Source organism: Bufo gargarizans, chromosome 1 (assembly GCF_014858855.1).
Source record: "Bufo gargarizans isolate SCDJY-AF-19 chromosome 1, ASM1485885v1, whole genome shotgun sequence".
In the NCBI taxonomy this organism is placed as follows: Eukaryota; Metazoa; Chordata; class Amphibia; order Anura; family Bufonidae; genus Bufo; species Bufo gargarizans.
Window position 1 is genome coordinate 688,141,938 of NC_058080.1, and position 14,737 is coordinate 688,156,674.

The 14,737-nt window shown below is 42.8% G+C and overlaps 1 protein-coding gene across 1 annotated transcript in view; it reads right to left on the reverse strand.

Annotated features, from left to right (window-relative positions):
• The window catches only part of PAIP1 (poly(A) binding protein interacting protein 1), a 40,704-nt gene that overhangs the window by 2,130 nt on the left and 23,837 nt on the right, over positions 1-14,737 (reverse strand). Inside the window, exons 4-10 of the mRNA XM_044276214.1 lie at positions 12,748-12,860; positions 10,825-10,936; positions 8,676-8,801; positions 3,646-3,752; positions 1,958-2,075; positions 1,045-1,099; positions 877-964 (exon numbers count right to left, since the gene is read on the reverse strand). Of these exons, the coding sequence (XP_044132149.1) occupies positions 877-964; positions 1,045-1,099; positions 1,958-2,075; positions 3,646-3,752; positions 8,676-8,801; positions 10,825-10,936; positions 12,748-12,860 (719 nt within the window). The remainder of the gene's footprint in view (positions 1-876; positions 965-1,044; positions 1,100-1,957; positions 2,076-3,645; positions 3,753-8,675; positions 8,802-10,824; positions 10,937-12,747; positions 12,861-14,737) is intronic.

The window sequence follows — 14,737 nt, forward strand, 5'->3', positions numbered from 1 at the left end:
GTAACAGGTCAGCCAGTGTCATAGGTACAAATCTGCTGACAGATGCCCTTTAATGGCTCTTGTTCTTGCTTGTGGTTGCCTATGGGAACAGACCACAGTAAGGAAACACAAGTTGGGTTATGAACTGTGTCATACAGCTCTATGATGGCAGGTAGTGAAAGCCCAAATAACCTTCCACAACCATGACTCGTAGCACACAACCCAATCAAATCTAAGGCTCCAGTCATATAGGCAAGTTTATCCTTTGTGCCCCATGCAACCAGTGTATGCCAAAAGAGTCTTTTCAAAATACACTGGGCTGGTAGGCTTTGGCATAATTTCTATTTAACGGTATAACCATGTGTAGTCTGTAGATGAATATAGTATACATTTTTTATTTATGTATGTATGTATGTATGTATGTATGTATGTATGTATGTATGTATGTATGTATGTATGTATATATATATATATATATATATATATATATATATATATACACACACACACATAGAAATGAATGGCTACACAGCTGCATAAGAGATACACAAATGTATTTTCTTTCCGTATACGGAACGATTCATTTAAATAGGTCCGCAAATAAAAACGGCAGTTACTCCGTGTGCATTGTTTCCGTTCCGCAAGAAAATAGAACATGTCCTATTATTGTCCGCATTACGGACAAGGATAGGACTGTTCTATTAGGGGCCAGCTGTTCCGTTCCGCAAAATATGGAATGCACACGGACGTCATCTGTATTTCTTTGCGTATCTGTTTTTTTCTAACTGCAAAATACATACGGTCGTGTGCAGGAGCCCTGATATTGTTGAAATTCATCCACTGATGAGAGGTAGATATGGTGGTCAATGAATAAAGAAATGGTAAAAGAAAACCTACGCATCTCCAGAAGCGGACAAGTCTGTCCCAGTGTCTTCACAGAAAAAGTCTTCTCTGTCCAGCATCTCCTGGTACTTTTCTTGATACTCTGAAGACAGTAAGCGCCACATGTAAGACTCAGTATTTACAGGCAAGAACACATACCATCCTGAGTGTCTCATAAGGTACCTGGGTCTGCAGCAGTGAAGGGAATACCCTCAGAGGTGTAAAAGGTGGGCTCATTCTGGAAAAGAAGCAGGAAAGAAAGAAAGAAAAATGATACACAAAAATTGTGACGATATCCACCATTGAACATTATTATGATACTCAATTTCAAGATGAAAGAACACAAAAAATAAAAGATACAGATGCAGCAAGTTTTAAAATTGACAGTTAACACAACAAAAGCCATTGAAAAAGTGAACTTTACGGCATCTGTAAATACACAAAAAATTGCAGCAATTCCCCCCTTAGAGGGGTGCTCCAGGATTACTGTGGTAGTTAAGAGATACGCTCATGTAGCTGCTTACGTCATGTACACATTTCCCATGCTTTTTCACTTTGGACTCTCCTGACCTGTTCTCACCATGTTAACCAATCCCTCCGGTTTGTCTCCATCCTGTAGGTATCACTTCCTGTATCCAACCAAACCCATGAAGCACTTCTCCTTTGTCAGCCGCAGATCCAGCACCGCCCAGCTAGTTTATAGCTCCTCCCACCCAGCTAGTTACAGGCACACCCCTCTCTCTGCCCTATCCATGGACAGGAAATAAGAGCGACATGGACATAGTCATGTGACCACAGCCCAGAACGTAAGATAGGAGCAATAAAGGTAAAATAAATACATTACAAAATGACAGCGACCTTCATAAGTATTTTAAAGGATATTGATGCAAACAGAAAAAACCCTTTAATCAGCTGCCTTCCTTCCGATTCTCTCATGTTACAATCAAAACTGAGAAATATATAAAGAAGTGTCTTCTACCAATGTCATGCACCCAGTCAATTCATGCTCTGGATTTCCACTCCAGATTTCACCATCTGCAACGCACCGGTTTTGTTATTGGCCTAGAAGAGACACGACTTGTAGGTGCAAACTTACCATGAAGTAATTGGGGTCATTTTCAGGGGTGGCTTCCTTGAAAGTCCAAGTAGAATGAACCCTCCCCCAATTACTGGATCGAAGTTCTACTACTTTCAGCAGCATCTGTCTTACGTCTCTGAAACAAGACACGTGCAATTTAGATACAATACACCCCATTTAAAAAAAAAAGGGTTTCCTCTGTCCCTAAGCGAACGTGCAGACAGAGGATTTTGTCTGCTACGACTTCCGCCGCAGAAACCACTGTGCTGCAGTTTCCTACGTGGGTTTTCATACAGACCCACTCCAGGTTTAGCTCCATTGAAGGATCCCGCTGTGACTTTGCAAGGGGTCCATTCTTAATGTGTTCTCTGGAATCCTCAGAGGCACAAATTGTGGAGCGGCCTTCCACAATGGGAGGCGGTTTAAGCACAGATCCAGCCTGGTTTTCGGCACTGAATCCATGCCCAAAATCTGTCTGAACAAAGGGGTTTGCCACTTTGCAATCTTTTAAGGTTACTCACCTCTTCTGTTCTGTTTGTTAACTTGCTTCCATATTCCGTTTGTTCATCTTTTCTGGTGTTTGCTGCTCCGCTTGTAAATAGTGGCTGTGCACAGTTTGGGGTCCTGCGTTCCCCATTTACGCCATCACTGGAATTTAGCAGTCCTGTCCAGTCTTCTACTCTGCAGACCCTACATCAAGCATTCTGCATATGCACAGAAGAAGCAATTCTCTACCTCCAGTGTACCATCCGGTGTGCACTACTGGCAAGTGTAGTGTGCGTGCCCACTATGGACAGCGCCACTGTTGTGCTGCTGTCACTGAGGAGTGCAGGAGATGCCGAGAGACCCAGTCTGTGCAATATGCTACTGTTTCAAGTAATCAATAAGACACCTGATCTATACAACAGTAGAAACTCACCAGTGACTTTATATAAATGCATCCGGTGTGAATTGAAGTTTAGTGCGCACACGAGGTCCCCAATATATATATTAATTGATCTGTTTACCAGACCAGGGCCATACTAGTTAGAAGGGGAATTTTAGGTTTTTAATGTTTTATTGTGGTTTTTATTTGAATGATCAACTCAGATGGTGATTTGATCTTTTTAATAAATTAGTATTTTAGATTTAGGCCTCATGCACACGGCCGTTGTGTGCATTGGTGACAGCAATTTGCCATCCCCAATGTACAGACACCATCCGTGTGGCTGCCGCAGATGGATCAAGACCCATTCAACTTGAATGGGTCCGTGATCCGTCAGAACTGGGGAAGAAAATAAAAGAAATAAAAATAGAACATGTTCTATTTTTTTTTTTTGCGGAGGCACGGAGAGAAACCCTACAGAAGTCCTCCAGTGCCGCACCGCACCTTCCAGATTGCGGACCCATTCACTTTGGCTGACAAACGACCGGGCCCGTATATTGTGGACCTGCTGTTTTCGGGCCGCAATATAAGCACAGCCAGGCAACGGCCATGTGCATGAGGCCTTATGCTGTGGGTATTTTATATTGCAGAGGCTTCCAACCACTGTCCAGCCACCTTTGTGCAGTAAACCCCAGAAAAGATGAACAAATGGAATATTGAAACAAGTTAATGAACAAAACAGGAGAAGTGACTGTAAAACAGTGAGTAAGCTAAAAAGATTGCAAAGTGGCCAACCCTTTGAAGCTTGAGACAAACTAATAAAGTAGGTGTCATTATCAACCTGCTACGGTCTGAATCCAGAACCACGTTCTTCATTCTCTGGATCACGTCATCCATGTGATAAGTGCCCTTCTCTTTCCATGCATCTTCTAGAACAGATCCAGTTAACTAGAAAAGAACACATTTTAGTTTTTATGACCTGATCTGAATGAAGAATGGGCACCTGCACCCCTCACCCGCTGGACTAGGGTCTATATGATGAATTTGCTTATTTCTTCTCCTTACCAAAGGAAGATTGATGAAACATTTTGTTAATAAGGGTGAAGTGTAATTGAAAGTGGTTACGCCCCAAGTAGTTGTGGGTACAGCTCATCACAAATTCTCAGTAGTATATACTGTAGTATTGAACACTTCATCGCAGTGCACAATTTTGGCCTTAAATGGGTTGCCTAGGGTTTAAAGGCGATGTACACCTTTGGGGGCCAATTTCTTTTTTATTATTGCATTGTATTCATTTGATGCTAAAAATATTTTCCTAAATTGGCCTTTATTACAAATATAGAACCCTATTTTTCTGTACAGCCGTGCGTTCCTCTAGTAGCAGGATCTACATTTTCTCTTATCTCTGACCTTATAAACACTTATTATAGCTCAGTTCTTATCTTACTGATAAGAATGTGGCTTAAATAAGTGTTTATGGCAGCATAGTAAATTAGAGATAAGGTTTATTAGATGACCGGCACAAAGTGAAAGTAAAGTACAATTCATACAGCTAAACAGTTAAAGAGTAACTAAACCTTTATTCAAGTTTAAAAAAATAATAATTATGTCCCAAATACCCTACATTTTTGTTTTCTAATATACTTTATTTATTGATTTTGACTTTTTACTAAAGATATTTCCCCCTCAAGCCCTGATTTCCGGCACACTTTAAAGGGAGTCTTTCACCTATACTGACAGTTATAGAACACTAACACCATTATCAGCATTAGGCCTCTTTCACACTACAGTATGTCCATTTCAGTGTTTTGCGGTCCGTTTTTCACGGATCCGTTGTTCCGTTTTTTTGCTTCCGTTGTGGTTCCGTTTCCGTTCCGTTGTTCCGTTTTTCCGTATGGCGTATACAGTAATTACATAGAAAAAATTTGGCTGGGCATAACATTTTCAATAGATAGTTCAGAAAAAACGGAACGGAAACGGAAGACATACGGATGCATTTCCGTATGTGTTCCGTTTTTTTTGCGGACCCATTGACTTGAATGGAGCCACGGACCGTGATTTGCGGCCAAATATAGGACATGTTCTATCTTTCAACGGAACGGAAAAACGGAAATACGGAAACGGAATGCATACGGAACACATTCCGTTTTTTTTGCGGAACCATTGAAATGAATGGTTCCGTATACGGACCGTATACGGAACGCAAAAAACGGACCGCAAAACGGAAAAAAAAAACAGTAGTGTGAAAGAGGCCTTACAGTCCCCATATGTGAATGCTACTCACTGTTTAGCTGTCCGTCGCTAATTTTTTTCAAAAAACACTTTTATTAAATATGCAAATTAGGTCTGAAGGTGCCCAGGGGCGGTGTTCAAGCAGCCAATTCCCAGGCCCCTCGTCGCTATTCATATGAAACCCCTCCCCTTTCACCCCTCTGGCCCGCCCTAGGTTCTTCAGAAATCCAGCGCTAGCGCCCTTCACAAGATTCGCCGCGCCTGCGCACTTCATTCCCCATTATGGGCAGAGGCACAAGAGTGTTTAATGCACATGTGCCGGAATGGGGAATGAAGTGCGCAGGCGCTGCGAATCTTGTGAACAGCGTTGGATTTCTGAAGAACCTAGGGCGGGCCAGAGGGGTGAAAGGGGAAGGGTTTTCATATGAATAGCGACGAGGGGCCTGTCCGCTCAGCTAATCCTGGTATAGCAGATTGTTATAGAGTACCCATGTGCTATGCCAGCATTTAGTAAACCTCGGGGGGCACAGGTAGGAGCAGCAATGTGTGCTCCTGCCCATACTCAGTTCTCTGCGGCAGCGATGTGGAGAATAGTGAATTTAAAGCACGCAGGAAATCAGGGCTTTAGGGGGAAATATCTTTAGTAAAAAGTCAAAATCAATAAATAAAGTATATTATAAAAAATATTTTTAGGGCATTGTTTTTTTTTTTTGTTTTTTTTTTAACTTGAATAACATTTTTGTTACTCTAACCCTTTGAGACAAAGCAGCTCAATATTTTTAATAAAGACCAATGAAAAAAAAGTTTTTTTTTGTCCAAAATGAGTAAAATGCAATCATTAAAAAAAAAAGATGCCTCTGAAGGTGTACATAGCCTTTAAAAATTGATAGCCTATCCGAATGACCGACCATCAATATCTGATCAGTGGGGGTCTGACATCTTGCACCCTTGCCGATCAGCAGTTGATCAGTGTGGGTTTCAAGGTGATGTAAGGTCGGGCAGCAGCTGTAAATGGCCTAAAATAATAAAAACATCAAGCTTTACACACTATGTTAATACGTACTATAGACAAGATACCTTTGCAAAATATTTGTCTTTTTATTCCACATTTAGCAGGCTCCCATAGGTAAGGTCACATTTGACCATGACATCTGAGGGGTTAAATGTCTGCGATTGGCATTACTGCTGATTGCAGACACTAGCCCTAACACTGGCAGACACTAACACTGGCAGAATTGCATTAGCAGCCCACTTCACCTCACAAAAAATTACATTTCATGATATCAAAAAGTCATATATATCCAAAAATGGTACCATTAAAAACTACAGCCCGCAAAAAATGAGCCCCACACAGCTCAATCAACAGAAAAATAAAAAAAGATATGGCCCAGAAGGAGGAGAACTTCCCCTCTTGTCATAACAAAAATACAAGACTTAAAGGATAACTGTCGTATTTTTTTTTTGAGTATTGGATTGTGGTGATTAATATCTCCTTGGTGGCCCTATTTCAACTTTTCATTGCGTATTCAATTACCCCTTAATTCCACAGTTTTGTTCCCTGTTCTGCCTGCTTTTACCTGTGCTTAAAATAGGGTTGCTAGGTATGTTCAGTCTATCTGTTGAAGGAGGGAGGACGCAGAAGCACGCAGCGTGCAAGGTCACATTACTGACAGACAGGGACTGTGTGTAAATGAATAAAGCCAGGTCCTCCCCAGCAGCTGATAACAGTGCCTGGGCTGTGTGCACTTCTCCCTGTCCCTGCGCTTGGCAGACGCTCCCTCACTCAGCAGACTGGGACAATGCAGAGTGGAAGCAGCGCAGACCAGGGAAGGGAGATCTGCCGTCTGCTCAGTGTATAAATGACAGCAACATGTGGTAAGAGGACCCCTTTGTGCTGCAGGAGATTAACCCTTTAGGGGGAAGGGCTCTGGTTACTGACACTTTTGGGGGGCTATTGTTACTGGCTAGTGAGGGCAGGCGGCATTAGCCTCAGGGTGAGGGCAGTGGCGGCCATCTTAGCTGAATAGTGAAATTGCAGTTTTATGCAGACTGGTTGCTAAGGGCTGAATCTTATTAAGAATGGGGTAAGTCAGTCTAATAGTAACTGATTCTGGAATATCATATTATTAGTAACTACATATATGAAAATTGAAATTAGGGTCTAAGTGTGACAGTTATCCTTTAAAATCGAATTCAGCAAATTCCATGTTAGAAAATGCAGATGCCGCTCCTTTCCTTTTGAATTCTGCCGTCTGCCCATGCAGCAGTTTACAACCACGTATGGGTAGTTGCCGTATTCAGGAGAAAATGGGTAACACATTATGGGGTGCATTTTCTCCTGTTTGGGCTTAAGTGACTTTTTTCAAAGCCATGTGTTTCTAAATATTATGAAACGCCTGTGATGTCACAGTGGTCAGTAAACCTCTCAATAAGGGTCCATTCACATGTCCGGATCCGCAATAGAACCGGCCGGCACCCCCATAGAACGGCCTATTCTTGTCCGCATCCATTCCTGCCACATAGAGAATGAATGGGTCCGCACCTGTTCAGCAATTTGCAGAACGGCTGCTGACCCATTCTACAGACGTGTGAATGGACCCTTAATTACTTGAGGGATGAAGTTTCCAAAATGGAGTCACTTTTAGGGGGTTTCTTGTGTAGGGGTGCCTTAGTGTGCCCTTAAATATGACATGACACCCAAAATCCATTCCAGCAAAATCTGCTCTTCAAAAAACATATGTTGCTCCTTTCCTTCTGTGCCCTGCCGTGCGCCCATATAGCTGTTTACAAACATAAATGGGGTGTTTTTGTAAACTGCAGCATCAGGGTAATAGATATTGGGGTTCGTTTTGCTGTTAACCCTTGCTGTGTTATAGAAAAAATTGGATTAACATTAAAAATCTGCACAAAAACTGAACTTTTTTAATTTTACCTCGATTTTTCTTTAATTTTTGTGAAACACCTAAAGGGTTAACATAGTTTGTGCAACCAGTTTTGAGTAATTCGGGGGGTGTAGGTTCTAAAATGGGGTCATTTATGGGTGGTTTCTGTTATGTAAGGACCTCAAAGTGACTTCAGAACTGAACCGGTCCTTGAAAAAGTCGGCTTTGAAAATTTTATAGAAATTTTGAAACATTGCTTCTTAAATTCTAAGCCTTCAAACGTCCTAAAAAAAAATAAAATGACATTTTAAAAATGATGCCAACATAAATGAGAGATATAGGGAATCTTAAGTAAAAACTATCTAATGAGGCATCATAAACTGCCTTTAAGGTGTAGAAATAAAAATGTAGAAAAATTTTGTTTTTTCCAAATTTAGGATTTTTATGATATAAAGGTAAAAGTTATCGACCCAAATTTAACTCCAACATCGAGATGTCACGAGAAAACAATCTCTGAATGGCTTGGATAAATAAAAGCATTCTAAAGCTATCACCACATAAAGTGAAAAATGTCAGATTTGCAAAATTAAGCCTGGTCACGAAGGTGAAAAATGACTTGTCATGAAAGGGTTAAAGACCTCACATTCCCCGTACATGTACGGCGGATGTCAGGAAAGGGTTAAATGGAGGAAGCTGAACGGTGAATAACAAACACTGGCATCAGTAGATCTAGAGGTAGCGATGAGCTGCTGCTTACCTTCAGTAGTTTTACAGCACAGATGAGATTATCATCTACTGGATTGGAGAATAAAGCATCCAGCAGCTCCTTGAGGCCGCTCTGCAGGATCTCGGCTCGAGTCACTTGGCCCTTTGCACCTTTTATCTGTTAGAGAAAAAAAAATATAGTCTCCAGCACATGGAAAATCTTCACGATATATCAGGCCAAAGGAATAACATGTAACCTACTAAACATTGCCCGGACTGGCAAGTAACCACAAGGAGGGTTTTTTAGCGTATCAAATAACTGTCACCATACAGGTTACTTTCACACTCGCGTTTGGTGCAGATCCGTCATGGATCTGCCCAGTCGGATCCGTTCAGATAATACAACTGTCTGCATCCGTTCAGAACGGATCCGGTTGTATTATGTCTTCTATAGACATGACAGATCCGTCTTGAACACCACTGAAAGTCAATGGAGGACGGATCCGTTTTCTATTGTGCCAGATTGTGTCAGAGAAAACGGATCCGTCCCCATTGACTTACATTGTGTGCCAGGACGGATCCATTTGGCTCATTTTCGTCAGACGGACACCAAAGCGTAATGGAGACTGAACAGAGGCAAACTGATGCATTCTGAGCAGATCCTTTTCCATTCAGAATGCATTAGGGCAAAACTGATCAGTTTTTGACCGATTGTGAGAGCCCTGAACGGATCTCACAAACAGAAAGCCAAAATGCCAGTGTGAAAGTAGCCTAAAATTGTGTGTCTATGAGTTATTACAGAAAAGTCTTCAAAAAGGCAGGTGTGACCCCCATAAGAGGTCTATGGGAGGCATTTTTTTCTATTTTGTTTTCTACATTACCGTTTTCTTCTGTAAGTGCGGCTGTATGCTACAGGGGAGAAACACAGCCTCATATTACAGAGCTCTTATTGGGGTTTTCTGGGACTTAGGTCATCAATATCAGATTGGTGGGGGTTCGATACCGGGCACCACCACCAATCAGCTGTTTCTGCTGCCGCTGGCACTGGAAACTATATAGTGAAGAGAACCAGAAGCACAAAGTGGTTGCGCTGAGCTGCAGTATGCCGACGCTGGAGCCTTCTGTCCACTGTACAGATTCTGATACTGATGTCCAATCCTGAGGATAGCCCGTCAATATCAAAGAAAAACAAGAGCAGCTCCAGCACCATGAACCTATAAAGTCAGATCTCTTCTTTAGCAGCAGCTGTAATAAATGCTGAAGCGCCCAACATTGGAAGATCTTATACAACACTGGAATATCACTTGTCATATGCAATCACTTCTTAATCTATGGCAGTATGAATGGGCCGCAGCACTGGTTTACGGTTGGGGGTCCCTTCACAGTTTTTCCCTGGGCACCTGGCTGTGCAGGGAACTGCAGCTTGCCCCATTCACTTCTATGGGAGCTATGACAAGATCAAAGCACAACCAGCTTGGTTATTACCATCCATCCACTTCTCTCAGCCGGGATGGGGTCAAAGGACACCTGTTCCAGAGAGAGGAGTGTGTTCCTGATGTGGGACCTGCATCTAGAAGACACTTATGGTATATCCATGTGTTCCTAAGGCCTCTTTCACACGAGCATGGCGGATTAGGTCCGGATGCGTTCAGTAAAACTCGCACCATTTTGCAAGCAAGTTCCATCAGTTTTGTCTGCAATTGCGTTCAGTTGTTTCCACGCGGGTGCGATGCGTTTTGATGTGTTTTTCACGCTCTTGATAAAAAACTGAAGGTTTACAGACAACATCTCTTAGCAACCATCAGTGAAAAACGCATTGCACCCGCACTTGCTTCCGGATGCAATGCGTTCTTCACTAAAGCCCCATTCACTTCTATGGGGTCAGGGCTGCGTGAAAAACAGAATATAGAACATGCTGAGTTTTTCACGCAACGCAGAACTGATGGTTGGAAAAAAAAAAAAAAAAAAAAAAAAACAGCAGCTCATCGCAACCACTTTGTGATTCTGGTTCTCTACACTATGTAGTTTCCAGTGGCTCAGGATTCAGTGTGGGTGCTATGCGTTTACGTCACGCATTGCACCCGCGTGGAAAACTCGCTCGTGTGAAAGGGGTCTAAGGCTAGGTGGATATGGTTATGTGAAGTGTTTGCCAGCTAACATCATGTTCTTGTAAGAACCTACATTGGGAATTCTAGTCTTACCTCCAGGTTAAGATAAAGTTCACCCAAGAACAATACAAAGGCATGAAAGCGCTTTCTTGTGGCTTCATTTTCTTTTGCTGCCTGATGTCTTTTTTCAAATTCTGTCTGACACCTGGAGGAGGCGAAGATTGCAAATATAGAATGACTTGGAAACAGAAATGCTAAGCACGGGTCTGACTGGTATGTGGTGACCTCTCTATCAGGATATGATACTAGGTAATACACATATATCTTGGCCAATATACAGTACAGACCAAAAGTTTGGACACACCTTCTCATTCAAAGAGTTTTCTTTATTTTCATGACTATGAAAATTGTAGATTCACACTGAATGCATCAAAACTATGAATTAACACATATGGAATTATATACATAACAAAAAAGTGTGAAACAACAGAAAATATGTCATATTCTAGGTTCTTCAAAGTAGCCACCTTTTGCTTTGATTACTGCTTTGCACACTCTTGGCATTCTCTTGATGAGCTTCAAGAGGTAGTCACCTGAAATGGGTTTCACTTCACAGGTGTGCCCTGTCAGGTTTAATAAGTGGGATTTCTTGCCTTATAAATGGGGTTGGGACCATCAGTTGCCACAGAGTTCTAGCAGTAGACACATCTCTAGAACAACTGTTAAGAGGAGACTGTGTGAATCAGGCCTTCATGGTAGAATATCTGCTAGGAAACCACTGCTAAGGACAGGCAACAAGCAGAAGAGACTTGTTTGGGCTAAAGAACACAAGGAATGGACATTAGACCAGTGGAAATCTGTGCTTTGGTCTGATGAGTCCAAATTTGAGATCTTTGGTTCCAACCACCGTGTCTTTGTGTGACGCAGAAAAGGTAAACGTATGGACTCTACGTGCCCGGATCCCACCGTGAAGCATGGAGGAGGAGGTGTGATGGTGTGGGGGTGCTTTGCTGGTGACACTGTTGGGGATTTATTCAGAATTGAAGGCATACTGGACGAGCATGGCTACCACAGCATCTTGCAGCGGCATGCTATTCCATCCGGTTTGCGTTTAGTTGGACCATCATTTATTTTTCAACAAGACAATGACTCCAAAACACACCTCCAGGCTGTGTAAGGGCTATTTGACCACGAAGGAGAGTGATTGGGTGATGCACCAGATGACCTGGCCTCCACAGTCACCGGACCTGAACCCAATCGAGATGGTTTGGGGTGAGCTGGACCGCAGAGTGAAGGCAAAAGGGCCAACAAGTGCTAAGCATCTCTGGGAACTCCTTCAAGACTGTTGGAAGACCATTTCAGGTGACTACCTCTTGAAGCTCATCAAGAGAATGCCAAGAGTGTGCAAAGCAGTAATCAAAAGCAAAAGGTGGCTACTTTGAAGAACCTAGAATATGACATATTTTCAGTTGTTTCACACTTTTTTGTTATGTATCTAATTCCATATGTGTTAATTCATAGTTTTGATGCCTTCAGTGTGAATCTACAATTTTCATAGTCATGAAAATAAAGAAAACTCTTTGAATGAGAAGGTGTGTCCAAACTTTTGGTCTGTACTGTATGCCGCTGAAAGAGATGGCCTTTATTAGCCCCCAGTCACGTCTCAATCCAGATTGTCATCTCTCTGCCTGTTCATCTGATTCAGCTTGATCTATCTACATCACTTCAAATTCGGGGTTGGGGGAGGCAATATAGTACTTGGTATATTTATCCATTATAGGCATGAACACATACATGACAACACTCCTGATTATGGGGTGACAATCCAAATTTATCCAAGGGTTGCCGTTCTGGAGGGGCATACCCAGGGGACCGATTATGGGGATTTAAATGCTGAAATGTATGAGTGTACAACAGGATTGTCATGACAGGTACGCCAGGACTTGTAAAAGATATCATGAGACTAGCGTCAGCTTACAATGCCCCGGGAGCAAGCAAACATCACCATTTATTTACCTCTTAAGGAGCAAGTGCCTGAAATTCCAGTTCTGAGAGTTTATCTGAAGATTACTTGTCAAGTGATTACACAATCGCGCCCCAGTATAGGAGAAATTGGGGACTGAAGTTGCCTTAAAAAAAAATAAAAAAATACAAATTGGGAATTATTTCCTAGTAATGCATGAAAATACTCGGTTGTAGCGAAATATCTATAACTTAGTCAAAAGCTATTATAAAATGCAAAAGATGGAGAGACACCAGTCAGTCATGGAGCGGAGGAGAGCCATCCTGTTGACACTGTTAGGCTCCATTCACACGTCCGCAATTTCGTTCTGCATTTTGCGGAATGGAATTGCGGACCCATTCATTCCTATGGGGCAGCATGATGTGCTGCCCGGACACAGAATTGCGGATCCGCACTTCCGTTCCGCAAAAAAATAGAACATGTCCTATTCTTGTCCGCAATTGCGGACAAGAACAGGCATATTCTATTAGTGCCGGCAATGTACGGTCCGCAAAATGCGGAAGGCACATTGCCACTTATCGTGTTTTGCGGATCCGCGGCTCCGTGTATCCGCAAAACACGTTGCGAACGTGTGAATGGAGCCTAAGGCCCCTTGCAGACGAGCGTTCCTCCCGCAGTGAGTCCGCATCTCGCAGCTCCCGGCCTGAACTCCCATCGCTGCCGGGGGTCACACAGCAGTATATTGATTTATGATGCTATGTAACCCTTACAGTTCTGGAATGTATTGAATAACACTGGCATAATGCTGCCAGTGTTATCAAAAACATTCCAGAACTGTAAGGGTTACATAGCTTCATAAATCAGTATAATGCTGTTTGAATCCCGTCCGTGCTGGGAGGTCAGGCCGGGATCTGCACTGCGGGAGGAACGCTCATCTGCAAGGGGTCTTAATGTAGTAGATGGGAGGGGATCACAGTATTTAGTCCCTCACTGACCAGACACATCCTATTGCTATGCCATTCACTGGAACGCTCCAGACATTTAGGCCCCTTTCACACGAGCAAGTCCCCCGCATCAGACTCGCAGCGTGTGTGAGGGAGAGCACCCGTCCTTAACTCCGGAGCACTTCTGGGGTCGCATGGCATTATACTGATTTATGCTGCTATGGTTACATAGCATCATAAGTCAATATAATGCTATGTGACCCCGTCAGTACTGGGAGGTCAGGACAGGTACTCTCCCTGACACACGCTGCGAGCCCGATGTGTGGGACTTGCTCGTGTGAACGGGGCCTTAAGCTGCATTTCTTTTTAACATTTCTACATGTATGTCACACAACAAAGTCGTGCTCAGGACGATTTACTGCTGATTGTTAGCAAAATGCTTGACACAAATTACAGAAAGGGAAGCAGTAACGTGATAGCATCGTGTTAACCCCTTCCAGACAGCCTAACTAAATTGACAGCTAAAGGCCTCTGGCAGAAGACTAAATTTAGGTGTGGTCTATTCCAGGCTGTCACACTGACAAATAGCTGAAATGATCAGTTTCCGTCAATGAATCGACAGAGCCATCATATTGAGCATTGAGTCTCTGAATACAGAATCCAAAGCTTCCGAGTTCAGGCATTTGCTAGAAAACCCTGAAAAGGGAACCTGTCAGACTGAACCTGCAGGCAGCTGGTTCTAGAGCAAGAGGGGCTGAGCAGATTGAGGATTCAATAAAACCTGTATGTCATTCAATTAAATCTCTGCTCATCCTGGGCCTTGAAGTCCAGGAGGTGGTCCTATCAGTGACTGACAGCCTTCCCTCTATGACTGTGTATACAGAGATACCTGTCAATCGAGGATCGCCTCCTTGACTTCAAAGCCCAGAAAGAGCAGAGGTTTAAATAAGTGAAATACAGGTTTTATGGAGTCTTCTCCCACAAAACTACATCTTAGTCTGCTCAGCTCCTCCTACTCTATAACATGACATTTTATGACATGACATGGGGGTCCTATCCTCTGGACCACCACTGATGTTATACTGCAGCATGATATTAT